The 13,056-nt window shown below is 38.4% G+C and overlaps 1 protein-coding gene across 5 annotated transcripts in view; it reads left to right on the top strand.

The window, feature by feature from the left end:
* EPHB1 (EPH receptor B1) overlaps nt 1-13,056 on the top strand; it is a 763,406-nt gene that overhangs the window by 689,408 nt on the left and 60,942 nt on the right. For all 5 annotated transcript variants that reach the window (XM_069108696.1, XM_069108697.1, XM_069108694.1 and 2 more), the window contains exon 12: nt 9,305-9,520. In XM_069108696.1, coding sequence (XP_068964797.1) covers nt 9,305-9,520 — 216 coding nt within the window. The remainder of the gene's footprint in view (nt 1-9,304; nt 9,521-13,056) is intronic.

The raw sequence follows: 13,056 nt of genomic DNA, 5'->3' as shown, positions 1-13,056 counted from the left end.
AAGGAAGGAAGGAAGGAAGGAAGGAAGGAAGGAAGGAAGGAAGGAAGAAATGCGGTTAATAACAGTACCTATCTCAGAAAGTTTTTGTGAGAACCAAACGAGGTAATAGAGTTGTTTGCAAACTTTAAAATGCTATAAATTTAGCTATAATGATTACTATTATTATTGGTGCTGTTGTTTAATATAATCCTATATGTCCACAAAATACTTTACACACAATCTTATTTTTTTTATGACAATCATCTGAGAAAGGTAGTACAAATATTATTAACTCCACTTCACAGATCCAGAAACCAAAACTCAAATGGGGTTTCATGATTATTCCTCTCTGCCTCTTGGAATCTCTAATTCCCCTCAAGACTCAGTTAAAGGGTATCTCACCTGCCCTAATGCCCCAAGCTACCACAATGCTCTATCCCTAATTACATTGTATCTATTGTTTACATACTTAGAAATATGAGCATTGTCTCCCCCAATAGGCTATAAATAATCCAAGGAAAGAGATTGCTTCATTTATATCATTGAATTTCCAGCAGCTAACTCAGTGGCTTGCCCGCAACTGGTTCTTGAGAGGTATTATTATTAATATTATTATATTAGTAATTAATAATATTATTATTGAGGTAGGTAGGTGGCACTGGAGTGAGGTAGACCTGAGTTCAAATCTGACCTCAGACATTTACATTTAGCTGTGTGACCCTGGGCAAGTCATTTAATCCTGATTGCCTCCAAAACCAAATCAAAACAAAAATAAACCTGACATGCTCATTAACTGACTTACTACTTAAACAGTAGAGCAACTGGTCAAAGTCTTCTAATTCTAAGTCTAGCATACCTTCTTTTATATCATAAAAGACTTCCTTTTGGGATGTGATTCCAGAGCATGGGGAATGCTAACAATTCAGTAGGTCTAAATCAGAAACCCTGCAAATGACTAAGAATGACTCTATGTGGCTGACTGTGTGTCCCTGAAGCAGGGGCATGTGTGCTTGAAACAGTTCCAACCAGCACACAAGAACTGATTGTTAAATTTCCATTATTTGCATTCCTACCCTGGAAATTAACTACCAAAAATCAGAACTTGGCTGACTGTTTTATGGATTGTCTAGACTTAAGAAAGTGTTAATGATACAAATTAAACTTAAAAGTTAATTTCAAAGTAAATGTAAAGTGGGTGCATTTTATTCCCCACCCCCCTCCAGAAAGCTGCTTGTTCAAAATTTATCAACACATCCCCACCTTGAAGTCAATCATGGCTTACTTTGCAGAGTCAGATCAGTAGTATGGAGTGATAGTAACAAACCTGGAAAAGACCATGATTGTGAATCAGCCTGTAGTAACCATCTTTACTACAGGATCAGAATTTGACCAAACCAATAACAACATCAAAGCACACAAACCAAAGTTGTCTTTACATTTTGCTCCATGGTCAACATATTGTCTGATGAAGCACTGATGGTTAAAGACAGAGAAAAATCAATCTGGGAGACTGGTCAGTCCTCTGCAGGGTTCAAAGAGCATTATCCCTAAGCAGCATCTGAAACTCCATAGAGTAACCATGGTGTCTGATAACCTATGGTTTGATAGATGGTTCTTGTACAAGATTCCCATCTCCCACCTCCATGCATTTTAATGTCTCCATGTTTGCAATGGATTCCCTTCTCTCCTCCACTCTAGAAAATCCCTTGCTCTTTTCAAAACACAGATTAGACATCACCTCCTTTCCTGACACTCATCTCCAATTCCAGTTATCACTTACCCTCTTAAAATTATTTTGTATCATTTGTATTTACTTGTATTCAGTTTATAGTCTCACCTTGATAGAAGGTAAGATCCTTGAGGACAAGGACTGGTTCATTTTTTCCTAGTACCTAGCTTAGTGCCTTGCATATAATAGGCACTTATTAATTTTTTGTTGAATTGAATTAAGTCAAATTGTGGCTGGCACACCTAACCAAAGCTTAGGAATAATGAAGTCCTGAACTGGATCCAGGCAGTGCACTGACACTGAACCAATTTTCATTGCTATGCAAGTCCCCTGGACTGGGCATGTGTAGTGACGGACAACAGCAGAATCCCCAAGTAGCTGCTCTGTGGATAGCTGAAGGTTGGAAGAAGAGAACATTCTAAGGACATCCTTTCACTTCCAACAAAGTGACGCCACTGTGACCTGCTGGAAAATATGCGCAGCCTATAAGTTGGCCTGCATCACAGCTATGAGGAATGGGAGAGACTTTTTGGGAACAAACACTTCAGGATGATCCTAAGTCCACCCCAGCAGTCACAAATAACAAAACAAAAACAAACAACCCGACCACCAACAACCACTGTAACTATAAATCAAAGTATAATCTACTACTAGGAATATTGTGGGCCACCTCGCTTGACTCAGCTACCTTTATACACATAGTAAGCAGCTCAGCTCAGAAGTGCCCTACATGTGTGAAACAGGACTTTCTGTACATTTCTGAGTAACTTAGACTTAAGTAAATGATATTTATTTCTGCTCTGGTATGTAATGAAGGTAGTATATGAAAGCACATCTAAGGACCTCCCCATATTGTTTCTTTAATGAATGGAGGGCAATTGGGGAAGACAAAGCATTCTTGGAAACTATTTCATGACACCTGCCCTAATCAATTACTTTTGGTTGGGATTTTATTATTCTTTTCTAGAAAACATGAACATGAACTGGAGACTACCAAACCAATCCCCTCCAAGGAGCATGCCCCAGAGAATCATCCTCTAAGGCCAGAAAAACAAAAACAAAAACAAAACTGTTCACTTTAGGATCTGGGACAGGGAGACATTTTTAACGTTTTTTTTTCCTTTTATATAAAAGAGAGGCCTAATTTGTAACAGTGGGAGATCCAAGAGCAAGATGGAAGCAAAAAAAGGGCAAAATACTATAAAGAAAGAAAAGAGAGAGAGCAAGAAAGAGGGAAAAAGCTAAGAAATTTAAGAAAGAAGTAGGATATCTCTCACTTTTTCTCTCCAAATCATGAAGGCAAGTAATCTATAAATGCAATTTCACTCTTAATACCAAACCCTGGAGTATACCAACATTAATTGATATATCTAGGGCTTGATAAAATTGAAAAGTAGGTCATCAGTTCAGTTCTATGGGGCCTGTCTTTTGAGGAGAAGGATAAATTTGGGATCACATTTCAGAGCAAAATGAAAAAGGGTTAGTTCTTCAGTTATATATGTTCCTTTTATCTCCTGATTTTCTCTTAAATTTATTTTCATTGAGAGGCAGCACTGACTTTAGGACCAACTCAGCTTTCTGGGACCCTATATACCCAATTATCCATTCAACACATCAGTAATAATCCTTCTCTTTTTCCTCTTATTTTTTGGGGGGAGGGGATACTCACATTCATTCTTATATTCTAGGGAGATTACAGAAACGAAATTATTTGATTATGCATTAAAATTTTGTGCATTTTGTTTTCCTAAAATACCCATGGTTGGATCATGTAGAGAAGAAATGTGTATTTACATTTACTTTCTGATGGTTTTTAATATGGTATCCCTTCCATAATCATAAGACCAATCTTCAAATATTCTCAAACAACAGCCCAAAGAAGCTTTACAGATGCCATGGTATCTTGATAAGCAACATCTCTGTCTCATTGTCCATTGATGTCCCATATTCAAAGAGAGGTAGGACCAAATGGACCTTTATGACTTATCCAGTCAAGATAAAATGGAGAGATCCTCACAGTAAGCCAAGATATCTCATTCCCATGTGGGAAAAATCCACTGAATGGAATATCATAAAAACTCTACTCTTCCACTTACCATAGCAAGCTGTATTTCCTGGGGCAAGTCATAATTTCTGAGAACTTCATTTTCTTTATCTATACAATGATGGACTTTGATTAGATGGTATCTAAGTCTCTTCCAACTCTAATAAATTTCATGGTGCTTTTTCCCTAAACAAATTAAAATGAATTTCATGTTTCCAAACATATTTGAATGGGGATCTAAAAAATCTGAATAATTTCTATCTAGGATAGGATCAGAAAGTAATTCCAATCCAAGTGTAGAATAGTGATTTTAGTTTAAAACTGAACAGTTTAAAAACTATTAACTGTAAGGAAGAAAATTCAGATTGCATTTTGCTCAGATTAACCCATCCATCCATCCATCCATCCATCCATCCATCTATCTGTCCATCCATCCAAGTATTTATTGACATAATTACGTTAGCTATTCCAGATCCTTTCCCAAAGTAAAATACAGGAAGGTAATCATCCATGCAACTGAATTTCAAATACATTTTTCCTAGCTTACTTATCTTTTTTTTTAACCAATGTTAGTAATTTGGGAAGTTTGTTATACATTAGTAAAATCAACATATAACAGCAAATAAATTTGTTTTTCTTGTATATAAGTCATCTCCCCAAATAAAGTATAAAATGCAGAGGTGCATGATGACATCACATCTTTCTTTAATATCCCTCGTAGTGCCTAAAATAGTGTTCCAATAAATATATTTTTGCTACTTCATTCTTTATGGATTGACACAAAAGCCAAAATCTCATGGACATACCCTCATTTCACATAACACTGAATGGCCTGACACGGGAAGGTTATAGATTCCAATCTGCTAAGGTCAGGCTATGCTTTCATCTCAGGAAAGAGGAACCATGAGGGCTTAGAGGTCAGGGCTTCACCTGAGAATGTCCCGCCCCATCAATTCCATTTTGACAGGCCTCTCTGGGGAATTCTTCTAATAAACCTGTGCCTTTTTGCCGAGGAGTTCCTTGCAACTTCAGGGTCACTCTTGTATGTCCTCAGTCCATCTCATCTTGCATCTGAAGCAATATGAAGAAGTGCTTTTCTGTTTGACAGTCTAACCTTTGCTGGCCCTAGGAACCATAGGAGAAACTGATTTTAATTTGAAAAAAGAAAGAAAATAGAAAGCAATTCTCCGAAGATTAAAAAGCTGTTATCCTAGGATAAAGTAGTTAGATCCAGAGACATGGCAAACATGGTTGGATATGCTTGCAAAAATGAACCATTACAAGGCTGTTAAAATTTAGAAAAAAAATGAAAATCCCCCAAAAGTTTGCACAAGGCAATTCCCTGGGTCATTTCAACCATATGTTCTCTGCTGTCACAGGAAGCAAGGGGAAACACTGAATATGAACCAGTCATTCATTCAAGCATTCAGTATTAAGTAGCTACTATGCAAAGTGATACAACAGAGAAGAAAAGGTGGCTGCCCTCAAGGACTTTACAACTGAATGAGAGGAGGGAACAAACTATACAAATCAATATAATCCATGGTAGAATGATAATTATCAAGAGTAGGGGATGCTAGGAGAGCTAATGAGAGACTTTGCTTCCAGATGGGTAAGCTTGAGGTTGAAGTAGGAAATTCATTTTTATCATATGTGGAAGCATTGAAAAGTCAGACTTTCTGGTTCATTTTTCATCCAATTGGATGGCAACTTCCCCCATCTTTTTACAATGAAGAGACAATTAAAAATACGGACTAGCTGAAGAAGAGTGGCATAAATACAGGTTGAGAAGGAATGTCTTTAAAATCATTGGGAAAAAAAATCTGAACAGAAGGGATGAGGATTCAGCAGTAAATAATAATCCAATATCTTTACATTATAGAATAAATTCTGAGACAAAAGATTTTCAAATCCATCATTTTATTGGCTCATATATTTTGTAATTAAAAAATATCTTAACTGACACTGATATGATATTTTGTTGTTGTTTAGTATGTCTGAATCTTTTTGACCCAATTTGGGGTTTTCTTAGCAAAGATGTTAGAGGGACTTGCCATTTCCTTCTCCAGCTCATTTGACAGATGAGGAAATTAAGACAAACAGGGATAAGTGACCTGCCCAGGGTCACACTGCTTATAAATGTCTAAGGTCAAATTTGAACTCAAGACTTCCTAACTCCAGGCTCAATGCTCTCTGTACTGTACTACCTAGCTGCCTGATAATATATATCAATAGTTTATTCATCCTTTATAATTTAAGGTAGCTAAGTAATAGGATCTGGGCCTATGATTTCATTGGTATTGGGAATTCCTAAGTAGGAAAACTTCCTTCACCAATGGGGACAAGCATATTTTCTGTAACTTAGAGTCTTAGAGAGTTTCTTGAGGCACTGAGGGTATAAGCAACTTTCCCAAGTTCATACAGTAGTAGATTTCAGAGGCAGGAGGACTTGTCTTTACCTACTATACCATTCAAAGTAAATATTATTCCTCTCTTTTTACACCTGAGGAAAATGAGGCGAAGTGGTAAAGGAATAGACCTCTCACCACATAATCAATGACAGAACTAGGACCAGAATTCAAATTTCATGATTTCCAGTAAGATCCTTTCACTGACTGGACTCTGCTGCTATCTTGTAGCATGACCATGGGGAGAAGATGGGAATCATGATGGTGTCATTCATGGGTTGGAGGGGAGGAATAGAGGCTACATTTCTGTTCATTTACCTTATTCACTGACCACTGTATAAAGAGCAGGGTACAAGAGGCTGTGATGAGCTGTAATACAAATGAAAATCAGAGACCCTGTGCTTAAAATCTCTCCCTATACCAGTCCTTCCTCTATTTAGTTGTCAAATAGATCTTCTTAAGGCACACATCTAACCATGTCACCTGCCTACTCGATAAACTCCAGCGGCTCTCGATCACCTTTACAATCAAATATAAAAATCTATTTTTTATTCCAAATCCTTTCTAACCTAGCCTCTACTTCCAATCATCTTACACCCTATGCCCTGCCCCCAGGTGTGCTGAGATCCAGTGACACTGGTCCTCTTGGTGTTCCACCATCTCCCTACTCTGGGCATTTGCTCTGGCTGGAAGGCTGACCCTCCTCATCTTCCCTTCCTGGCTTCTTTCAGATCCTAGCTAAAATCCTACCTTCTTCAGGAAGCTTTTCCTGATTTCCCTTAAGGCTAGAGCTTTCTCTCTTTTGACTATTTCCAGTTTCTCCTGCACATATTTTGTTTATATGTAGTTGTTTGCATGTTGCTACCACCATTAGTCTCTGAGCTCCTTGAGGGCAAGGACTGTTAATTTTTGTTTGTTTTTACCTTTCTTTGAATCCCCAGATCACATAGTCATGCTTAATAAATATCTATTGACTAGCTTTCTAAAAAGTATACACTATAATAAGAATAAATAATAGACACATAAAAATAGATACAAACTAAGTGTAGCAGTGAAAAAATCAGGACCTTTGGAGTGAGAGCATGTGGACTCGAATCCTTACTAGATTATTTGGTATCTGTGTGATGTCAGGCAAATTATTTATCTCCCCCACTCTTCTCTTTCCTCATTTGAAAAATGAAGAGGTAGTACTAAATGATCTCCCAGGTTCTTTAGCTTTAAGTTGATAATCCATCGATATAATATCACTGAAAGGAACCAAGTCCATAATCACTGATTGACACATCTTGGCTGGGTCATATTAGCCCAGGAAGACATGGTGGGTGGAGAGGACTTTGGTTTGAAGAGCAGAATATTAAGATAAAGAGAAAACTTGAGAGGAGTCTTGAAGAAAGGAATGAGCAAATTACATCAAAGGGACAGTAAATGAAAATAACGTGAGGGAAGTCTTAAAGAAAGGGATAAGCAAATTATATCAAAGGGTGTAAAGAAAAAAAGTCCTTTCCAGAGGATTGCTGCTGTGAAGAGCTTTTCAAGGCTCTGATTACACAATATAGTGAACTCTCTATTTATTCAATAACAAATCAGAGCAAAGCATTCACAGAAAATCAAGGTACAGCATTCACAATGTTACAATTTATCACAGAGATAGCCACATAGTTTTCACCAAAGTGGTTACATAGTTTTAAACAAAGTAAAATCATTTAGTCAATAAATCACTTAATAACTTAATCATTCAATCATAAAGTATAAAAGGTCAAAGTCCTCCACCCATGGGGCACACTAAATTACAAATCAGTCACTATTCAGTCATCAGTCACTATACAATCATCAATCACTACTCAAGCATCAGTTGCTACTCAGTAACCTCTTAAGGGTTAGTGGAAAATACACAGGCCACTCACCCCTAGGTCACAGTGAATAATAATCTTCTCAGTCAGTACACAGTATCCAAGTAAAGTTTTCTTTCAGCTTGACCCTAGGCTGGCTCTCAGCTTCCATGGTTCCTCTTCCATGGTCCCAGTTCCAACTGTCACCTGGGCTCAAAGGCAGGTAGCTCCCAGTTCCTTGTCCAGTTCTTCATCCAGTTCCCATTCCATATTGAAGTTCACAGTGTCCAGTCCACTTCAAGTCCTTCACAATTCCTGTTTCTGGGAAGACAAAGCTTAACAGAGCCACAATAATATTCATGCACATTGCTGGCACCATCATCAATTCACTGTCTGCCTGTGTAATCAACTCAGACCCACCAACAAGGTCTAGAACTTAACGCAAATCATCAACATAGAAATCAACACAGACCCACAACAAGGTCCGAGAGCTCAGCACAAATCATCAGTAAAGTCCCAAGATCTCCAAAACCCTCCTCCAGGACTTCTGTAAACATAGGAGAAAATCTTCTTTCAGGACTTCCAGTAAGGTCTCATGGCTTCTCTACAAAGTATCACAAACAAACATCAACACAGACAGAGCAGACAAACAGAGTGTAGGGATACCACAAGTTTTCCTCCCTTCAGTTCAGTTCTCCCTCCAGCCCTGGGGCTTTCCTTATATTAGCTTCTCCCCAGGAGTTCACAGGTTCTAGGGTTCCCAAGTTGTGGGGTTCACACATTCTGTTTCTTAACAGACTTGATACAAGACTCAAAAGAAACTTTAACTGAAACAAGGTGTTAATTCAATAGCTAAAACAAGGTGTGAGCCACTTCTGTGTTTGCCATTACAAGGGGACAGTTAATGAGAACAACATGAGGAAAGTCTTAAAGAAAGGGATGAGCAAATTATATCAAGGGCACAGTTAATGGGGACAGCATTGGATTGTGGGATGTATGCTGGATCTGGATTCAAGAAAGAAACTGGATGCACAGTCTTCTTCTGCCACTTAACTGGATAAGTCAATTCATCTCTACGCCTCAATTTTCTCATCTTCAATATGGAGCTAATAATATGCACCTGTTGCTGTTATAAGGATCAAATGAGATAATTTTCATCTATCTCACGGAACTCTATAAATATCAACTATTTCCTTGGCCTTAGGGGAGAATCTGAAATAAGGAGAAATGGAAATAAGGGCTTTACAATTTCTATTTTTTTCTTTTTTTTGTTGTTATGATGATCTAAGTAATTTTTTTAACTGTCTAATTACAGCAAAATGATGGGCAGTTCACAGTGATCCAGCTGGTGGGAATGCTCAGAGGCATTGCTGCTGGTATGAAGTACCTATCGGAGATGAATTACGTGCACCGGGACCTGGCAGCTAGGAATATTCTTGTCAACAGTAACCTAGTATGCAAAGTGTCTGACTTTGGCCTCTCCCGCTATCTACAGGATGATACCTCGGACCCCACCTACACAAGCTCCTTGGTGAGTCTGCACTTTGTTCTTTGAGCACATGACAAAATATTAATAGTGGTGTTCTAGTCTTTCTTGTATGAAGACAATACCACTTACCCACCATCAATGAGGCATACACTGGGGATAGAGGGTGTGGAGGGAATGTTTCTCAGCAGTTGGTATGGATTTGTGCAGAGCCGGCCATCTGGCATCTAACACCATACATTAGCAATGCACATGCTTGTAAAATGGCGAGAGAGAGAGAGAGAGAGAGAGAGAGAGAGAGAGAGAGAGAGAGAGCGTAAAGGGTACATGGTTCTATAGCTTTATACAGTACGAGATTAACTGACTCCCAAGGGCATCAGAATCATAAGCTTAGTCTCATCACCGCGAGGCATTGTGTTTTAACTAGCCACAGATGGAATAGCAATGCCAGTGGATTCCTACATTAAGAAGGTTATCCCCTGGCCTCTAGGCAGGACTGGCCCCAACCATACTGCATTGAGGTTGGTCTGTTCTTAGACTGATTCTATATGTATATCATCACCTAAATAACTATAGCTAGCTTTCTTACTTTTGTCTGAATTTAGCCTTATATTTCAGGCAAAAGTAGATTCTTAAATTGCCCCCTCCCTCCCTCTTTACCTTTACTCTATACCCCTCCCCCAACCTTCAGCCAATCAGATCATCAACAATTCAAACAACAAGTGTGTATTAATTGCTTACTTTGTGCCAAGAACTGTGCTGGGTGTGGAATAAAAAAGACAGAAGTGACAGTCTCTGCCTTCAAGGGATTTACATTATTTTGAGAATGGGAGATGATGTGTGTATACATGTATACACAGACACATATACATATATGCACATATTGTACATATGTATCTTGTGCATATATGTGTGTGTGTGTGTATATATATATATATATATAGAGAGAGAGAGAGAGAGAGTATATGTGTGTATATGTATTTGTTCTTTACTCTTTTCAGTCATGTCTGACTCTTCCTGAACCCATTTGAGGTTTCCTTGGCAAAGACACTGGAGTTGTTTGCTGTTTCCTTCTCCAGTTCATTTTACAGAAGAAGGGATTGAGGCAAACAGGGTTAAGTGACTTACCCAGGGTCACAAAGCTAGTAAGGGTCTGAGTCCTTATTTGAACCCAGGAAGACAGGCCTTCCTGACTCCAGGCCCAGAACTCTATCCATTGTGCCACCTAGTTGTCCTATGGATGTGTATACTTATATATAAATGTATACACACACTTATATAAGCACACACATTACTTACATACATATATACAAACATATATTTTAAAAATTTTGAGAAGATGGGAAGACACCTGTCTAATGTGCTTTTTAAGCTAGAGAGAAGGTGTTTTATAAACTGGACAACTTATTTAATAGCAATAATAATTTTTGAATTCATATAGTACTTAAGGGTTAGCACTTTAAGATTTTACGAAGTGCTTTCCTCACAATAATCCTCAGTTATAATGAGTAGGTGTTTTTAATCCCCAATTTACAGCCCAGGAAATTGAGTTTCAGATAAATGAATTGAATAGAATTAGAACACCAAATGAGTTTAAGTGGTGCTGCATCTCAAGAAGGGGGTGTTCTGATCAAGATGTTGGCGAGATCCTGGGTCGGCTGGGCCTCCTGCCTGAACTCTGCAAGATTTTATGAGAAGGGTCTCACAGATAGGGCCCTGGAAAAAGAGCTCACTGACATACAGAAGAATGTCTAGGTCATGTTGTTTAGGACAAAAGAAAATGACCATACAGTGGCACTGAAAAAAAGGGAGGGGGGCGGAACAGGAACATCAGGAATCTGAAGCCATCAGCATTAAGTAAACATTCATTGCAATGGCTTTGTAGAGATTTTGCTTCAAAGTGCTGGTGAGAATAGCAGATGGTATGATGGGCAGAGGTATGTTCTCAAGGGACAGAAGATAATTAAAAGTTTGGTGAACCTAAGAGATATTCCAGAACATGCCAAAGATGAAAGCATATCTAATAAATTAGGATTCAGAAATAGCTTTGGATATCTGAACGAGTCATGATTTTCTTTCCTTGCCCCTGGATACACTGTTCTGACTGTCAGAGGTAGAATTCAAACTCAGGTCTTATAGCCTTAAGTTCAGTCCTCTTTCAAAGCTGTTTTCATAATGTTCAAAAGCTATTCAATTTTCTGATGATCATGCCTAGTCCCTTTTCTTCAAGGACAGATATATGAGCTATGCCTTTTATTATGTTTCCTATATTTTTCCATAGAGATAAAGACTAAATCTGTGATTTTGTGAGTATAGGATATTCCTATACCTATGAGGAAACTCCTTTTATCAATGCAAGTGAACACCTTCTCTACAACTACTTTGTCTTAGAGTTACCTAGAGTAGTGAGATTAGGTGATCCATAGAGGGTCATACAGCTGTCTCAGCTGGGATGTGAGCCCAAGTCTTCCTGATTTCATGGTCAACTCTCTATCTGTAATTCTATACTGTCTCTCATAGCTTTCCAAAAGCCTATTGAAATAAGTCTGAACCAGGAAAACTCCCCAACCTGGTCCTTATCTTTGACCTCACAAACCCCATTGACCAGGTTAACTGATGTTCTAACTTACTATGTCCTTCATATTCTTTAAGCTTCTACCAATGGACCCTGGGATTAACTTCTCCCTGGGCAAAAAAACAAATGGAACTCTTTCTATTTGAGGTAAAATTGTGAGGTAGGAAGAAAAATTAGTATGCTTAGCTCAGGGAATAATGTGATCAGGCAAGACTTTTTGTTTGTTTTTATTATTATTATACTTATTATTATCATTATTATTATTATTTTTACCTTGCCCATGGTTATATACCTGTGTACTTGATTTCTGATCAAAGCTTTACCTGTACCTATAGATGGACTCCCTGGCTTTTAGCTTCTGATCTCTCCCCTGATCACAAGCCAGTAAGAAATATCTACAGCCACCCCATTCCTGAACTTGGCCCTAACTTCCCCTTGCCATCCTTGCCTTCACTCTCCCACACTCCTGAGCTTGTGCTGTGACTTACAATTTACAGCTTTCCACACTAATAGTAGGATAGTTCCTAACATTTAGAAGTGTCCAAAACTGGCATGTGTTGCCTTTGGTAGCATTGGAGGCCTTTAAACAAAAGCTGGATGACCTCTTGTCAGGATGCTATAGAGGACATTTTTGCTTGGATTCAACTTGGATTTGTATGGATTCAACTAGTTGGCCTCTGAAGTCTCTTGCAATTATGAGGTTTTGGTTGCCCACACATAGGGATAGGTACTAGATATGCTTTCATTGATACAGAGAACTCCCAGATGAGGAAATTCCTTTTACTGATGCAATGCCAGTCAACACATTCTTGCTAATTTATAGTTTTGGGGAGTTTCCTGAATCCAAAGAGAGAATGGATAACTTGCTCGGGATTAGACAGACGGTACGTGTCAGACGCAGGATTTGAACCTAGGTCTTCCTGACTCTAAGGCCAGCATGCTGACCTTGGTGTTCCCTTCACCATATACAATTGATAGGAAGAAGGCACATGCCACAGCTTGTTGG

Source organism: Petaurus breviceps, unplaced genomic scaffold (genome assembly GCF_028583685.1).
Source record: "Petaurus breviceps papuanus isolate PSGF00001 unplaced genomic scaffold, PetGlider_PUasm1.0 90424, whole genome shotgun sequence".
NCBI classification, from domain to species: Eukaryota; Metazoa; Chordata; class Mammalia; order Diprotodontia; family Petauridae; genus Petaurus; species Petaurus breviceps.
This window is presented reverse-complemented; position numbering and strand designations above follow the sequence as displayed.